This window comes from Gopherus flavomarginatus, chromosome 1 (genome assembly GCF_025201925.1).
Source record: "Gopherus flavomarginatus isolate rGopFla2 chromosome 1, rGopFla2.mat.asm, whole genome shotgun sequence".
NCBI lineage: Eukaryota > Metazoa > Chordata > Testudines > Testudinidae > Gopherus > Gopherus flavomarginatus.
The window spans coordinates 119,495,668-119,510,332 of NC_066617.1; the positions used below are offsets into that span (position 1 = coordinate 119,495,668).

The 14,665-nt window shown below is 41.1% G+C and overlaps 2 protein-coding genes across 9 annotated transcripts in view; one reads left to right on the plus strand and one right to left on the minus strand.

Moving 5' to 3' along the window:
• The window catches only part of LOC127058850 (aldo-keto reductase family 1 member C3-like), a 202,559-nt gene that overhangs the window by 75,859 nt on the left and 112,035 nt on the right, over window positions 1–14,665 (minus strand). The gene's annotated exons all lie outside the window — the stretch shown is intronic.
• The window catches only part of LOC127058943 (aldo-keto reductase family 1 member B1-like), a 172,035-nt gene that overhangs the window by 1,288 nt on the left and 156,082 nt on the right, over window positions 1–14,665 (plus strand). For 2 of the 3 annotated variants that reach the window (XM_050969470.1, XM_050969460.1), the window contains exons 2-9: window positions 2,937–3,104; window positions 4,449–4,565; window positions 5,339–5,416; window positions 6,134–6,256; window positions 8,054–8,160; window positions 9,001–9,082; window positions 9,557–9,586; window positions 12,709–12,791. In XM_050969470.1, coding sequence (XP_050825427.1) covers window positions 2,937–3,104; window positions 4,449–4,565; window positions 5,339–5,416; window positions 6,134–6,256; window positions 8,054–8,160; window positions 9,001–9,082; window positions 9,557–9,586; window positions 12,709–12,791 — 788 coding nt within the window. Of the gene's footprint in view, window positions 1–2,936; window positions 3,105–4,448; window positions 4,566–5,338; window positions 5,417–6,133; window positions 6,257–8,053; window positions 8,161–9,000; window positions 9,083–9,556; window positions 9,641–12,708; window positions 12,792–13,783; window positions 13,824–14,665 lie in introns of those variants that run through there. The other variant, XM_050969450.1, reaches the window with a different exon arrangement.

Consider the following 14,665-nt stretch of genomic DNA (forward strand, 5'->3'; position numbering starts at 1 on the left):
ATACAAGGGATTATTCTCTGAATGTCTCATATTGCAGAGTTGTGTAACTATGGAACAAGTTGCCAAACCTGTCTCTCTCCTTGCACCACCAGCCAACACAATGGGAAGGATCACATGTGTTTTGTTTCTTCAGAAAAAAGCTTTGTCTTTCACACTACACTTTTGTACAGCAGCTCCTAGATACTGTACAGCATATTGTATAGCAGTGGATCTCAAACTTTCACACTGGTGACCCCTTTCACATAGCAAGCCTCTGAGTGACCCCCCCCCCCCAAACACCTATAAATTAAAAAAAACACTTTAACATATTAAATACTATTATAAATGCTGGAGGCAAAGCAGAGTTTGGGGTGGAGGTTGACAGCTCACCCCCCGCCATGTAATAACTTCATAACCCCAAGGAATCCCAGCTTCCAGTTTGAGAACCCCATTGTATAGCAACTGACTGGGACAGGGGCACTCACCTCCTGACTGCCTCCTGTCAGCTGGGTGTGGCACTTCAGTCTCTTTTTCCTGCTGCTCCTGGCACCCTCTGTAGGTTGCCAACCTTGCTAGGCAAGCCTTCAGTGGCTCAGCTCTCTGGCTAAGTACCACAGTCAAATGGACGAACTCCCTCCAGAGTAGCAAAGAGTTCAACACTATCAACTCTCACCAGGGTCTTCAGTCATTCTCCAGACCCTTTTTAATCCTGCCCTTCACTAGGGTTTAGGCCATTTGCCACTGGCAGGACCTAGGCCCACTCACTACTCCAGGGCCAAACTCAAAGACCCTATAAACAGCACCTACATACCCCACCTCCTTTAATTCCTTCAATTAATTCCCTGGGCCTCTTCCCACCTGGTCTCTTTACTGCCATCCATTACCTTAGGGCTAGAGTTCACAGGTCCTCTCACCCCCAGGTTTGGGGAACACAGCCCATCAAGCTCCCTCTGGCCCCAGCCATGAACTAACTTATTCAGCCCCTGCAGCTCCTTTTATCTGAGACTGCTGGGTTCTGATTGGCTGCTTCTAGGCAGCCTCTCTAGGCAGCTCTGGGGGAGTCACCTTAGCTGCTCCTTCCTGAAGTGGGGTGGTGGTAGAATTTAGGGGCCTCCAGCAGGGGGCCACAAAGAGACTGGTACATCCTGGAATGCTTTTACATACGCCAGCTAGCTTTCCCATGCTGCTGAAGGAACTGCAGTTATTGAATCTTATACAAAAAATGAGATGAATTCAGACTGCAAGCAAGAGTCATATGAAAAGTAGACATTCACCAGAAGGGATAACCAGTTCCTGCTTATTTTTTACCCCAGGCAAGAAGCCAGGTAGGGTTTTTTTTAGAGTAACAGAATTTAAGGCCAGAATGGACCACCAGATCAAAGGCCTGAATGTCAAAGGCCACCGACATCACCCAGCACCCCAACCAAGCAGCCTTTGATCTGCAGGACTCAGAACTATGTGCTTAAAAAAAAAGTGATCAGTGATTACATTGTTCATCTTATAATGCATTAAATGTAGGAATGTGTAGTTCTGCTTTTGCTGCAAGTTCTTATTTGAGATGCCTCTCCTCTTTCCACTTGACTTGGTATAAGGTTGTCAAACAAATTTTCACAGTTCTTTTCCAGCCAAGAAAGTTATGTGGTTCATATTGATAATGAATCCTAAACTACGTGCCTTATCCAGAGAGTGGCACTTTCTATAATGTTTTGCATTGTATCGACATATGCCTTCTGTCCCATCTCCTCAATAGCAGGCTTGTTTATGTCCAGGAGTCAAGAGGATTTCCAGTGATTATGTCTTTCCTTGTGTTTCCCAATACCCCACCTTAAACCTGGTTTCTCCTCTTTTTCTCTCTTGGCAAATTATAACAATTCCAGGTGTTGATTCCAAGTAACTCAACATTGATTCCCATGGTCAGTTTAGCAGAGCTCTTCAAAGGTTATCCTGTCAATTTCTCACTCTCAGAATGACTGTGGCTAAAAAGGAAATGTTAAGCAGTGAATGAAGGTTTCCAACAGGGATGTGGAGAATCAATCCCCTGGAGGGCACTCCTAATGAGACAGTAACTTTCAGTCAGAGAGGACTGGAGAAGTCTTGTATCATGTTTTCCTTCCTCCATGCTCTCAATCTGATGTCTCCAGGAACATTGTAGGGAATGGGCTAAAGAATTCTTGCAAAGTTTCCATGTACAGATCTTGGAGTCCGTTATTGTGTTTTCAAAGCAAATGTTGAGCAATATGATTACCATATCTTACTTTGACTCCCATTCCTTGAGATATGCCCCTTTCTTGCCCACCTTCTTGATCTACATCAGGGGTAAGCAATTTATGGCACGCGTGCCGAAGGCGGAACACGAGCTGATTTTCAGTGGCACTCACACTGCCTGTGTCATGGCCACCAATCCGGGGGGCTCTGCATTTTAATTTAATTTTAAATGAAGGTTCTTAAACAATTAAAAAACTTTGTTTATTTTATATACAACAATAGTTTAGTTATATATTATAGACTTATAGAAAGAGACCTTCTAAAAAAGTTAAAATGTATTACTGGCACGGAAAACCTTAAATTAGAGTGAATAAATGAAGACTCGGCACACCACTTCTGAAAGGTTGCCGACCCGTGATCTACATGATTGGCCATCTTGGCAGATTTCACCCTATATAGGTGCATATGGCACAGTACAGTCTTGTATCTATCTTGTCCTACCAGTCTATGGTATTTCTTGTGTGCCTATTACCATAGTCTTTGAGTGCCAATCACAGGTGGCTTAAGAGTCAAGGTTGTCACTGGTTGTTTTGTTCCATAAACCACAGGGAAAATGGGAATCAAACCAGGATCACTCAAATACTACTGGATTAATACTACCTGATTTTAGGGGAGGATGAACCATTATCACACTGGAAAGCTGGAAATATTTTTCAGATATTTAAATTTCTGGCTCTCTCTTTTCATTTCAGTCCCCCATTGGGAAAGTGAGAGAGGCTGTGAAGTTTGCCATTGATGTTGGATACCGCCAGTTCGACTGTGCTCATGTGTACCAGAATGAGAATGAAATAGGGGGTGCGATCCAAGAGAAAATTGAGGAGGGGGTTGTGACACGGGAGGAGCTCTTTGTCGTCAGTAAGGTACAGCTTTGACTTACCTGAGTCTAAGTATGGGGTCAGGTTGATGACTGGCAGGAAAAGAGACAAAGATCACACAAGGCAAAAGGCAGGCTCCATGGAGTAAAGCTAATTGGGAACTTAACTCCTTAATACTCTACCCGCTATTTATTAATTTTGTTTTCTTTATTCCACTAGTCAAGTAAAGGGGGTGGAGGGAAGGAAAAAAGAAACTTAAAAAACCATGGCTGATTAGAATGCACTTTTCAGTGTACTCCTCTTTTGCCAGCAACAGAGCAGGAACTCAGCCTCTGCTTTCAGTGACTCTAAGGATGAAAGCATGGCTACACTATTCTTGCTCATTCCTCCTGCAGGATTGAATATATTCACTCTTGTATGTTAGGTTTTCTCTCCGGCAGCAACAAGGGTAAGAAAAAGAAATAGTTTTCTACCTACTGGAAAACTTGTGAGTGGGTCTTCACTAATCTTGCATTTTTGCATTATTTTAATTGCTGTCTTAACTGGTGTCATTTTACTATATCTTAATCTGGCAGAATCCTAATTTAGTCAAGTGTACTGCAAGTTATAAAATTAACTGCAAGAAAATACTCATCAAGTCCACCTCCCCTGTAGATGAAAGGCATAATATTCCCAGACATGCCTCTGGTAGGTGTGACATGCTCCTGTCCTGCTGGGGATATTTCATACTGTCATTTGCCTGTGAACAAGGCCAGTGCAACCATTTAGGTGACCTAGGCAGTCGCCTACGGCATTAGGATTTGGGGGGCGCCATTTTCTTTGGCAGCGACCGCGGTCGCTGGATCTTCGGCTGTCCCGGTTGCCACCGGCATTTAGGCAGAGGGAGCTGGGGCAGGGGAATACAGGGTGGGCCACCTGCAGCAGGTAAGGAGGGGCGTCACGCAGGGGAACTCCCCACCCCAGCCTACCCCTGCCCCGGCTCCTCCCCGAGCACGCTGTGGCTGCTTCACTTCTCCCGCCTCCCAGGCTTGCGGCGCCTAAGCTGGTTGGCACCGCAAGCCTGGGAGGTGGGAGAAGTGAAGCAGCCACGGCATGCTTGGGGAGGAGGCGGGGCAGGGTGAGCTGCTTCAGCAATGGCGTGCTCATGCGCAGAACAGGGGTGAGCTGGGGTGGGGGGGTGCCTCAGGGCCGAGGGTGGGGGATGAGGAGAAGCCGCCGGGAGGGGCGCCTCAGGGCGGAGGAGGGGAGCTGCTGCGGGGAGGGGGGGCTCAGGGCGGGGGCTTGGGGACGGGGGAGGGCACAAGGTGGAAGTTTCGTCTAGGGTGCGAAATATCCTTGCACCGGCCCTGCCTATGAAGTCAATTATCATGCTTAGTTTTCTCTCTCTAGCTGTGGTGCACATTTCATGAGAAATCCCTGGTGAAGGGAGCATGCCAGAAGACACTTGCTGCACTGAAATTGGATTATTTGGACCACTACCTGATGCACTGGCCGATGGGATTCAAGGTACTGTGACTTTAACTCCTCCAAGCCTTTCTGTCAGGGCCCTAGGGAGACATTTTCCTCTTCTTAGCAGTCACGCCATAGTTATCTTCTAACCAGGCATGGAAGACTAGACTTTCTTCAGAGTGTATTGGTGCCACTCCCGGTATCCTCTGGAAAGTAGTGCTTCCCTTGACTGGTAAGGCAGTAGCTATCTTGCAAGGTCATTCTTATGGTACATCTATGCCGCAGCTGTGCCGCTGTGGCACTGTAATGTAGTCTTTTTGTCATTCTTCTTTTCTTTCTTTTTTGCTTCTACAGCATTTCCAGCCCTTCTGGATTAGAGAGTAATTGATCCAAATCAAATCCAGGTCTCTTGGCTCATAATATCTAGGCATTTGGCTGTGTACACTATTCTACAGTATTCCTGTCTGATGATGTCTATGTACTAAATTCTTATCTCTCTCTGTCTTTACTGGGAAGATAGCTAAGTCCTCAGCTTCCTACTGCAGAGACTGTTCTGTCAACCTCCATAGAGCTCCTACAAGCTGACAGAAGCACTGATAAGCTTCTGTCTTTCCTCTGTTTGGAGTTGCAAGTCACACTGATTGGCATGGTGCCAGTCTGCTCATAAACTAATTACTTTAGTAAGAATTACTCTTTTTTTCCTTCTTTTTGCCCCCAAAAGCTCAAGTCAGGACACCCTGTATAAATCTACCTTCACTCACTTGCAGATTTAAAAAAAATAATAATTCACCATGGAGGATATCTTTGAACTATCTGTCTTATAATGACAGGCTGGAGAAGAACTGTTTCCTACAGATGAGAATGGCATGATCATTCCAAGTGACACTGATTTTCTGGATACATGGGAGGTGGGTTCACTGATTAATTGAGATTCCCTTTGTTTCTGTCAGAAATGCTATTGGATGAGAGTGGCAACAGGAACTGTGTGTGCTCAACAGTGCTAGGCCAAGCCTTCAGAGAGAGGAGAATGAGATAGTAGTCACCAGTTAGAAGGACTACTTGGAAATCTTGTCCTTTTCTCCATTCTATCAGATGGGAAATGAATCAAGTCTTATTGATGACTTATAGGAATAGAAAGGAAACTGCAGGCTGATACTAATGATAACAAGCACAAAAAGAAAACTGTTCTTAAATGAGAATGAGTTGTCTCTGCCTCCTAAGAGGAGGATGTAGTGGGCTATTTTTTTGTGTATCCCCTTTCTCAGCTAGACTCAGGGACCTGCAAATCATGATGTATTTGGCAGGTCCAACTACCTGGTTTATCATTTGATTTTGTGGAAACAAGATAGGCAAGTTAACAATAAGACCATCAATACTTGGTGCCATATATGTCTACATGGAGAAACTGACTTGCATAACTTTTCTGGGATAATTTTGAAAGAAAAGTGACATTATTCCAGAATTATTACTTTGCTTTGTAAGCAGACTAATTATTCTGGAATAAAATGACTTTTATTCTGGAATAGTGTGTTCACATAGTTATTCCAGAATAGCTATGTCAGTCTATTTCCCTGTATAGATAAGCCCTTAGTTATATAGAATGTCTGATTCTCTTGTATCCTTAGGCTATGGAAGAGCTGGTGGATGCAGGATTGGCAAAATCCATTGGAATCTCCAACTTTAACTGTGAACAGATAAAGAGGCTCTTGAACAAACCTGATTTAAAATACAAACCAGTGAATAACCAGGTAGATTGCTTACAGACTTGTTAGTATTGGCAAAACACCTGTCTGAAGGAAGCTGCAGGTAGATGATGTGACTTGCATGTGTGTCTGTGTATGTTTGGGAAGGGTGTAATTGGTTAATGGATAGAATGACCATTTAATGAGTTTTTCTAAATTCAGACATTTAACATTTTTTTGTTCTGAGTTGAAATTTCAAAATTGCTCACAGAATAAAATTTCTGAAAAAAAATTAGTTTCAGGTGAATTGAGACGGTTTCTATTTTGATTTTTTTATGTATTTTTAATTTTGTTTGTATTTTATATTTTATATTATACATTGGTAATTGTTTTTTAAAATTGATATTCTAATTGCTAAGTAGTATTCTAATTGTTAATTTGCTTGGTAATTGGTATTCTAATTAGTTTAGTAACTGGTACTCTCTGTGATTCTAACTGATAATTTGTAATTGTTATTCTAATTGGCAACTGATCTGGTAACTGGTATAATATAAAAATAAAACATATAAAATTGTAAAATAAAATTTTTTGAAACAAAAAGTCATTCTGAAACAAAAAATTGAAATGTTCCATGGTGATAAGATCAAAATGGAAACCAAACATTTCAACCTTATTAAAAATAAAGAACACACGATTAGTGACTACCTGTGAAAAGCTGGTTTAGTTGCCCAAAATCACAGTCAATCTGTGTCATATTACCGAGTGGAAGCAAGCTTAGCACAAGACTGTGCTTAATTAGCAATGAGATCACAAGGAACTAAAAGTACAAACCAATCCAGTTCATTCAAGTCAGTTCTTTAAGTACTCCTTGCAGAAGGAGTGCCTTTAGAGAATTTAAAGTACAGTAGAACCTCAAAGATATGAACATCAGAGTTATGGAGTTACTAGTCAACCGGCCACGCTGTGAAACTGGAAGTCATCAATTAGGCAGCAGTGGAGCCAAAAAAAACACAACTCCCCCTGCCCAAACACCAGCAAATACTGCACTGCCTCAGGGCTTTAGCCCTGGGGCTCACGGCTTCAGCCACTTGGGGGAGGGGAGAGGACAGGAGTTGGGGCTGCAACCGCAGGGTATGGGGGAGGGTAGCACCGGGGCTCAAGGCTTTAGACTGGAGGGGAGCACACGGGCTTGGGGCTTCAGCCCTGTGACTCCGTTCCCAGCTTCATCCCTGTGCAGGTCACCGGGGCTCTAGCTATAAGGGGAGTGCCAGTTTCAGCCCCAGTGTTTGCTCCCCATAGCTAAAGCCCCGATGCCCAGCAACTCCTGTGGGGCTGAAGTTGGGAATGCAGCCACAGGACTGAAGCCCTGATCCCTGATGCCCCCTGCGAGGCTGAAGCTGGGAACAGAGTGGTGGGACTGAAGTCTCAAGCCTCAGTGCTCCTCCGAAGTCTAAATCCCTGAGCCCTGATGTTTCCAGAGGGCAGAAGCCCTGAGCCCCCTGCCAAGAGCCCTAGCAGACCCTAGGGTCAGAAGACCTGACCCACCTCCCAACCCTGCAGCTGCAGCCCCAACTCCCCCATGACTGAAGTCTGTAATATTTTGTTCAGAGTTATGGACCTTTTCAGAATTATCGACCTTTTCAGAGTTATGGCCAGCCTCCATTCCTGAGTTGTCTGTAACTCCAAGGTTCTACTATATATTGACTAGTTCCAAAAGAAGCTATCTTCTGGAGGTTAGTGGGGATGTATTCTATGGAGAAGCTTGTGCTATTATATATCTTTCAGTAAATCACCACAATGTCTGTACTGTGAAGAACAATAGTACAGTCTGCCCCTGCATAAACTTAATTAGCGTTCTTGTAGATTGAGAGACACCCATACCTTCCTCAAGAAGAGCTGGTTAAGTATTGCCAGTCCCAAGGGATGGCTGTCACTGCATACTGTCCTCTTGGAGCTCCCAACTGGCCTTGGTAAGAACGTTTTCTATATCTTGTTTTCTTTTTAGGTGTGAGTTCAATGAACTAATATTCATATATTACTGTAGGTGGATGAAATACAAAAATGAAAAAAAAGATAAATTATTATAGATTACAAAACCTCAAAATTCCTCTTAAATCTGCACAATTACATAGAAACCATTATTCTCTTATTCAATTAATGGATTAATGTGTGGGACTCAAGCTGACTGTATATATGTATTTTAACAGAAAAACAAGCAATCAATTTGTGAACTGGTGAAGCAAATTCTTAGTTGAATTCTGATCAATTTATTTTAACATTTAACTTAATGAAAGATTACAAAATCATAATAAAATTACAAAATCATAATTAAAAATCTGTCATGAAAACATCAGTTTCATGCATTCACTGTAACAAAGATATGGTGAGCTTGAGACAGATTGTCTCTAGTTCTAATTTTCAAAACCCTCTGGATTACCTCAGAGACATTCACTCTCCATCCATTACCTGCCAGGGAAACTCTGATCATGAAGGATGAAACTCTTGTCAGCCAGAGGGAAGATATTCTCGGTGCTAAATCCTAGACGATAGAACATCGTATTGGAGTATATTGGAATGAGCTATATCTAACTTCTACACAAAACTCAGCTATTTCCAAATCCCTATTCATGATAAAATAATGTGAAGAATGATGTTTAGAGGGGAAAGGAGCAGTGTGAGTGGGTGAATTAAAGTATGCCGTAAATTCTTTTGTTCCAAAATTACCAATTATCTTATGAACCCTATAATGTTTAGTAGTCAAAAAACACAATAATCTTTTCCATAAAAGTGTCTGCTCTTTATTTTTGTAGGCCCAAGTCTGAGGACTTTTTCCTCTTGGATGACCCCAAGATTAAGGAAATTGCAGCTAAGCACAGAAAAACCTCAGCTCAGGTACAGACTCACTGTACAACATTTTTTTCCTTTCTAAAATGTCATCCTCTTGTGCTGGCTAACATCTTTCACAAAGGAATTGCACCCAATTCTGCCCCCTGTTATGTTTCCTTTGTAGTGTGATGCTTTTAATATTTTGTTTTTAATCTGACTGCATTACAGAAGGGATAGGGAAAGATTACTGACCACTAAAGTGTGTGTAATTGAGGGCATTAGCTGGAAAGGGGTAGCTACATCATTCATATGCATCACCATTAGTCAACCTCAAATTTTCAGTCAATCGCAGTCACTACTTCCCATCTTGGTCTCACGAATACTAGTAATAAATGAGTATGTGCAAAAATTAGTTTGGCTTTCCTACATTGCTTCCTCCTGTGGTAACTCTTTGATCTAGGGGATTTATTCACTATGGAATGTGAAAGTAGGCAAGGCATTGTGTTCTGAATTTGCCACATTTCTGATTTGTTGCTGTAGGTTCTGATCCAGTTCCACATCCAAAGAAACGTGAGTGTAATTCCCAAGTCTGTCACTCCACATCGTATTGAGGAGAATTTTAAGGTAATGTTGCAAATAAGATACTTATAGGTCCCGTTGCAAGTTTATACAGGAAACCTGCTTTACCTTACCAATATCACTGTTTTCCCTTATACTTAGAACAGGAAATAACTGGGGTCTCTCAGATATGACTGTACGATAACATGGTAAATGCTGAAGCTGTTTTTGAAAAGGTGACCACTCAGCTTACTTCATCAGAACAACCAGCAAATGAATAAATGTGAAACCAAATCCTCCCTCTGGATGAGGTGACCTAACAGTTTGATTTAAAATTCTATTAGTGAGCTGCCTGTTTACGTATACTACTTTCTTTCAAAATATGGTCTCTTTCTCTCCATCATGTTGTCAGGTCAATGCTAGAACATTCCAAAACACTTGAATCCCTTCGTTTAATGTACATGATTTCCCCCTACTCAGTTGATTCTTCTAGGCTCCAATAACTGTATAACAACTAAGAATTTGGAGACAATTAAAATACGTTAAATAGAATTCTCATTGACACCATCACCTCTTTGAGGTAACACCCACATATTTGAAGCTAAGTGAGTCACTCAGACCTATAACAATTCTGAAGTACTAACACAGGCTACACTGTGGTTACCACTAATGAAGGGCCAAACCCTGAAGTACTTATACTGAAGTAAATATCCCACTGAATAGACTCATAGACTCTAGGACTGGAAGGGACCTCGAGAGGTCATCGAGTCCAGTCCCCTGCCCTCATGGCAGGACCAAATACTGTCTAGACCATCCCTAATAGACATTTATCTAACCTACTCTTAAATATCTCCAGAGATGGAGATTCCACAACTTCCCTAGGCAATCTATTCCAGTGTTTAACTACCCTGACAGTTAGGAACTTTTTCCTAATGTCCAACCTAAATCTCCCTTGCTGCAGTTTAAGTCCATTGCTTCTTGTTCTATCATTGGAGGCTAAGGTAAACAAGTTTTCTCCCTCCTCCTGATGACACCCTTTTAGATACCTGAAAACTGCTATCATGTCCCCTCTCAGTCTTCTCTTTTCCAAACTAAACAAACCCAATTCCTTCAGCCTTCCTTCATAGGTCATGTTCTCAAGACCTTTAATCATTCTCGTTGCTCTTCTCTGGACCCTCTCCAATTTCTCCACATCTTTCTTGAAATGCGGTGCCCAGAACTGGACACAATATTCCAGTTGAGGCCTAACCAGCGCAGAGTAAAGCAGAAGAATGACTTCTCGTGTCTTGTTTACAACACACCTGTTAATGCATCCCAGAATCACATTTGCTTTTTTTGCAACAGTATCACACTGTTGACTCCTATTAAGCTTGTGGTCCACTATGACCCCTAGATCTCTTTCTGCCATACTCCTTCCTAGATAGTCTCTTCCCATTCTGTATGTGTGAAACTGATTGTTCCTTCCTAAGAAAACTGAACAGTGGACCTCTAACAAAATGTCATATTTAAAGCCACTGAAATCCCATACTAGCATTCACTAGAATACTAGTCAGCTTGTACCCCTTTGCAGGATTGTGATTTATATGGGGTTTATCATGTTAAAATAGCTTTTAATATGTAGATGTCAAGCTACTAAGAGCTAAACATGTGTTAGCAAATTAAAATAGATTTACAGCTCCAAAATATATAGGATTCAGATTTCTCGACTTTTACTACTCATCTGACTAAAAGATGTTCAGTGTAAAATGCACTTTGCATTTATCTTTATTGAACTTCATCCTGTTTACCTCGGACCATTTCTCCAATTTGTCCAGATCGTTTTGAATTTTGACCCTGTCCTCCAAAGCAGTTGCAATCCCTCCCAGTTTGGTATCGTCCGCAAACTTAATAAGCGTACTTTCTATGCCAACATCTAAATCGTTGATGAAGATATTGAAGAGAGCCCGTCCCAAAACAGACCCCTGTGGAACCCCAATTGTTATATCTTTCCAGCAGGATTGGGAGCCATTAATAACTACTCTCTGAGTACGGTTATCCAGCCAGTTATGCACCCACCTTATAGTAGCCCCATCTAAATTGTACTTTCCTAGTTTATCTATAAGAATATCATGTGAGACCGTATCAAATGCCTTACTAAAGTCTAGGTATATCACATCCACCACTTCTCCCTTATCCACAAGGCTCATTATCCTATCAAAAAATGCTATCAGATTAGTTTGACACGATTTGTTCTTTACAAATCCATGCTGGCTATTCCCTATCACCTTACCACCTTCCAAGTGTTTGCAGATGATTTCTTTAATTATCTGCTCCATTATCTTCCCTGGCACAGAAGTTAAACTAACTGGTCTGTAGTTTCCTGGGTTGTTTTTATTTCCCTTTTTATAGATGGGCACTATATTTGCCCCCTTCCAGTCTTCTGGAATCTCCCCAGTCTCCCATGATTTCCCAAAGATAATAGCTAGAGGCTCAGATACCTCCTCTATTAACTCCTTGAGTATTCTAGAATACATGAGAGATGGCCTGAGTAATGGTTTGGAGGAGCAGGCCATGCAAACATATGTTTCCTTCCTCTGAATTAGCCCTCATTTGTAAACATTTGAAAGTCTAACCGAACTATCTCTTTCAGCAAAATAAAATAAAAATTGATCTTGTCAGTGAGTTGAGTGGTTAGTGACATCCTAAATTATAATGTAAGAACCCAGCGGGTAGAATCATGCTGTACTGTATTGTAGAGTAGTTTTCATAATTCAAGGCCAAAATTGGAAACATGGTACCAATAATTAAGCATATAAATTAAGTGACCTGATACTCACAGGTGCTGAGCACTTGCAGAGACATCACAGGTTCCTTTGATTAAATTAGGAGTTGCAACTGTGAAAATCAGGCCACTTAATTTATATGCCTGGCTTTAGGTACCCCACATTTGAAATTTTGGTCCACATATTTTATTACCCACTCCGTAACGTGAGCATTCATTGTAACATTTTCTCATGAAGTTGTGTTCCTTCTGTCACCTAAACAACTATAATGCATTCCTCCTCATCTCTGCAGTATCCTTACCTGGAAGCCACTTAAACTTACCTCTTGTACATCTTCTTTTGTGTGTTTGTCTCTCTCGCTCTCCTTTTAAGGTGTTTGACTTTGAATTAACTAAAGAGGAGATGGAAACCATCCTCAGCTTTAAGAGGAGATGTAGGATCTGTCCCATAAACATGTGAGTGTCTCTTCTTATCTAGCAGAATGCGTGGCAAATCCACATTTACTGTAGAACATTTATATCCTCATTTTTTAAATGGTGAGTAGGAAACTGAACAGTGGACCTCTAACAAAATGTCATATTTAAAGCCACTGAAATCCCATACTAGCATTCACTAGAATACTAGTCAGCTTGTACCCCTTTGCAGAATTGTGATTTATATGGGGTTTATCACGTTAAAATAGCTTTTAATATGTAGATGTCAAGCTACTAAGAGCTAAACATGTGTTAGCAAATTAAAATAGATTTACAGCTCCAAAATATATAGGATTCAGATTTCTCGACTTTTACTACTCATCTGACTAAAAGATGTTCAGTGTAAAATTACAATTCAGAACTTAATGTTCTACTAAATTAGCTAATCATTGTAAAGTAAGTCTAAAAAAGAGAGGTCATGTATTACCTATACAGAGATTATTAATGTAGTGTCTGTATTGTAGAGTGGTTGGACCCTGACATTTGAGATCTATTCCTAGCTCTGCTATTTATTCTCTTTCCCCAATGTAACAATCTGTGAAGTGACCACTACAGACATACTGTACCTCACAAATGTGTGGCTTAATATTGCAAAGAAATTTGGTAGCCCTGGATAAGGTGTGCTAGATAAGTGAAACATATATTCCTTCTGACATCAAGATCATAATGTAAAATCTGAAACAGTTACAAATCTACAGGGGAAACCTACCTTTTGAATGACAGGAGGTCAAGCCTGCCTATTTAAATTGCAGAATACCCAAATCCTCTATTGATTACAAAAAGCAGAGAGTTAACATGAGTTATCCTGTGTAAGTTAGGACAGTGAGGGAGGCTGGATAAATACTTTAAATGGCCACTATAATTAGAGATTATGCACATTTCAAACTACTCTCTTTAACCTCAAGACTGCATCAATGCTGACCCTTGTAGTGTTCTCTGTAAGGACTCTGGAATAACTCTCTCTCTTTCTCTAGGTGCACAAACCACAAGGACTATCCTTTCAGAGAAGATTAAACCTGGCATTGTCTTGATATTCTTCAGGGTTTAGAATGATTGCATTCTGCTAATCCTTTAGTCTGGTTAGCTGAACTGATGAGCATGTTCACGTGCACGATACAATTATGGCATCATTTAATCACTAGTGTAAATGTATTATGTACTGCCTGCTGGCAGGGGAGATTCTACAAGAAGCTTGAAGAACAAAGTCTGAAGACAGTCCAATTTGCTGCCCTTACGTCTACTATTACTACTGTAGTCCTTTAGCTGTGTGAGATTTTGTTTTTGCAATATAAATGCATGTTTTCATCTTTAGTAAAGTTTATTCCACAGGCTTTTAGTAATGAGACAGGTAAACAAGTTTTAGTAATCCTTGACCTACAGTTCTTGTGAACAAGTTTCTAGCAATTAAACTAAACAATATTTGTGTAGCCGTATCAACAGAATGCTCATGGCATTTGGTCTCATTTCGTATTATAGTAGCAGAATCTAGTCCACTAGCATTAAGACACCTAGTCCAGCATTAAAACCTAATTTAATCTAAGAAGATACGTTGACACCTAAATACATAGGCATAAAACAGCTCGTTTAGTTTTAAGAAGCCTTCATGAGATAAGTGGATGTAGATTCTTTGTTGCTATTACTTGATTTAATGCAAAGGAGCAGAACAGTTAGTCTGACCTAAACAGCTTAAAATCTATCTTACTGTGCATTTATACCTAGGACCCTACCAAATTCACGGCCACGACATGTCACAGTCTGTGAAATCTGGTCTTTTGTTTGCTTTTATGCTATATCATACAGATTTCATGGGGGAGACCTGTGTTTCTCAAATTGTGGGTACTGACCGGAAAGAGTTG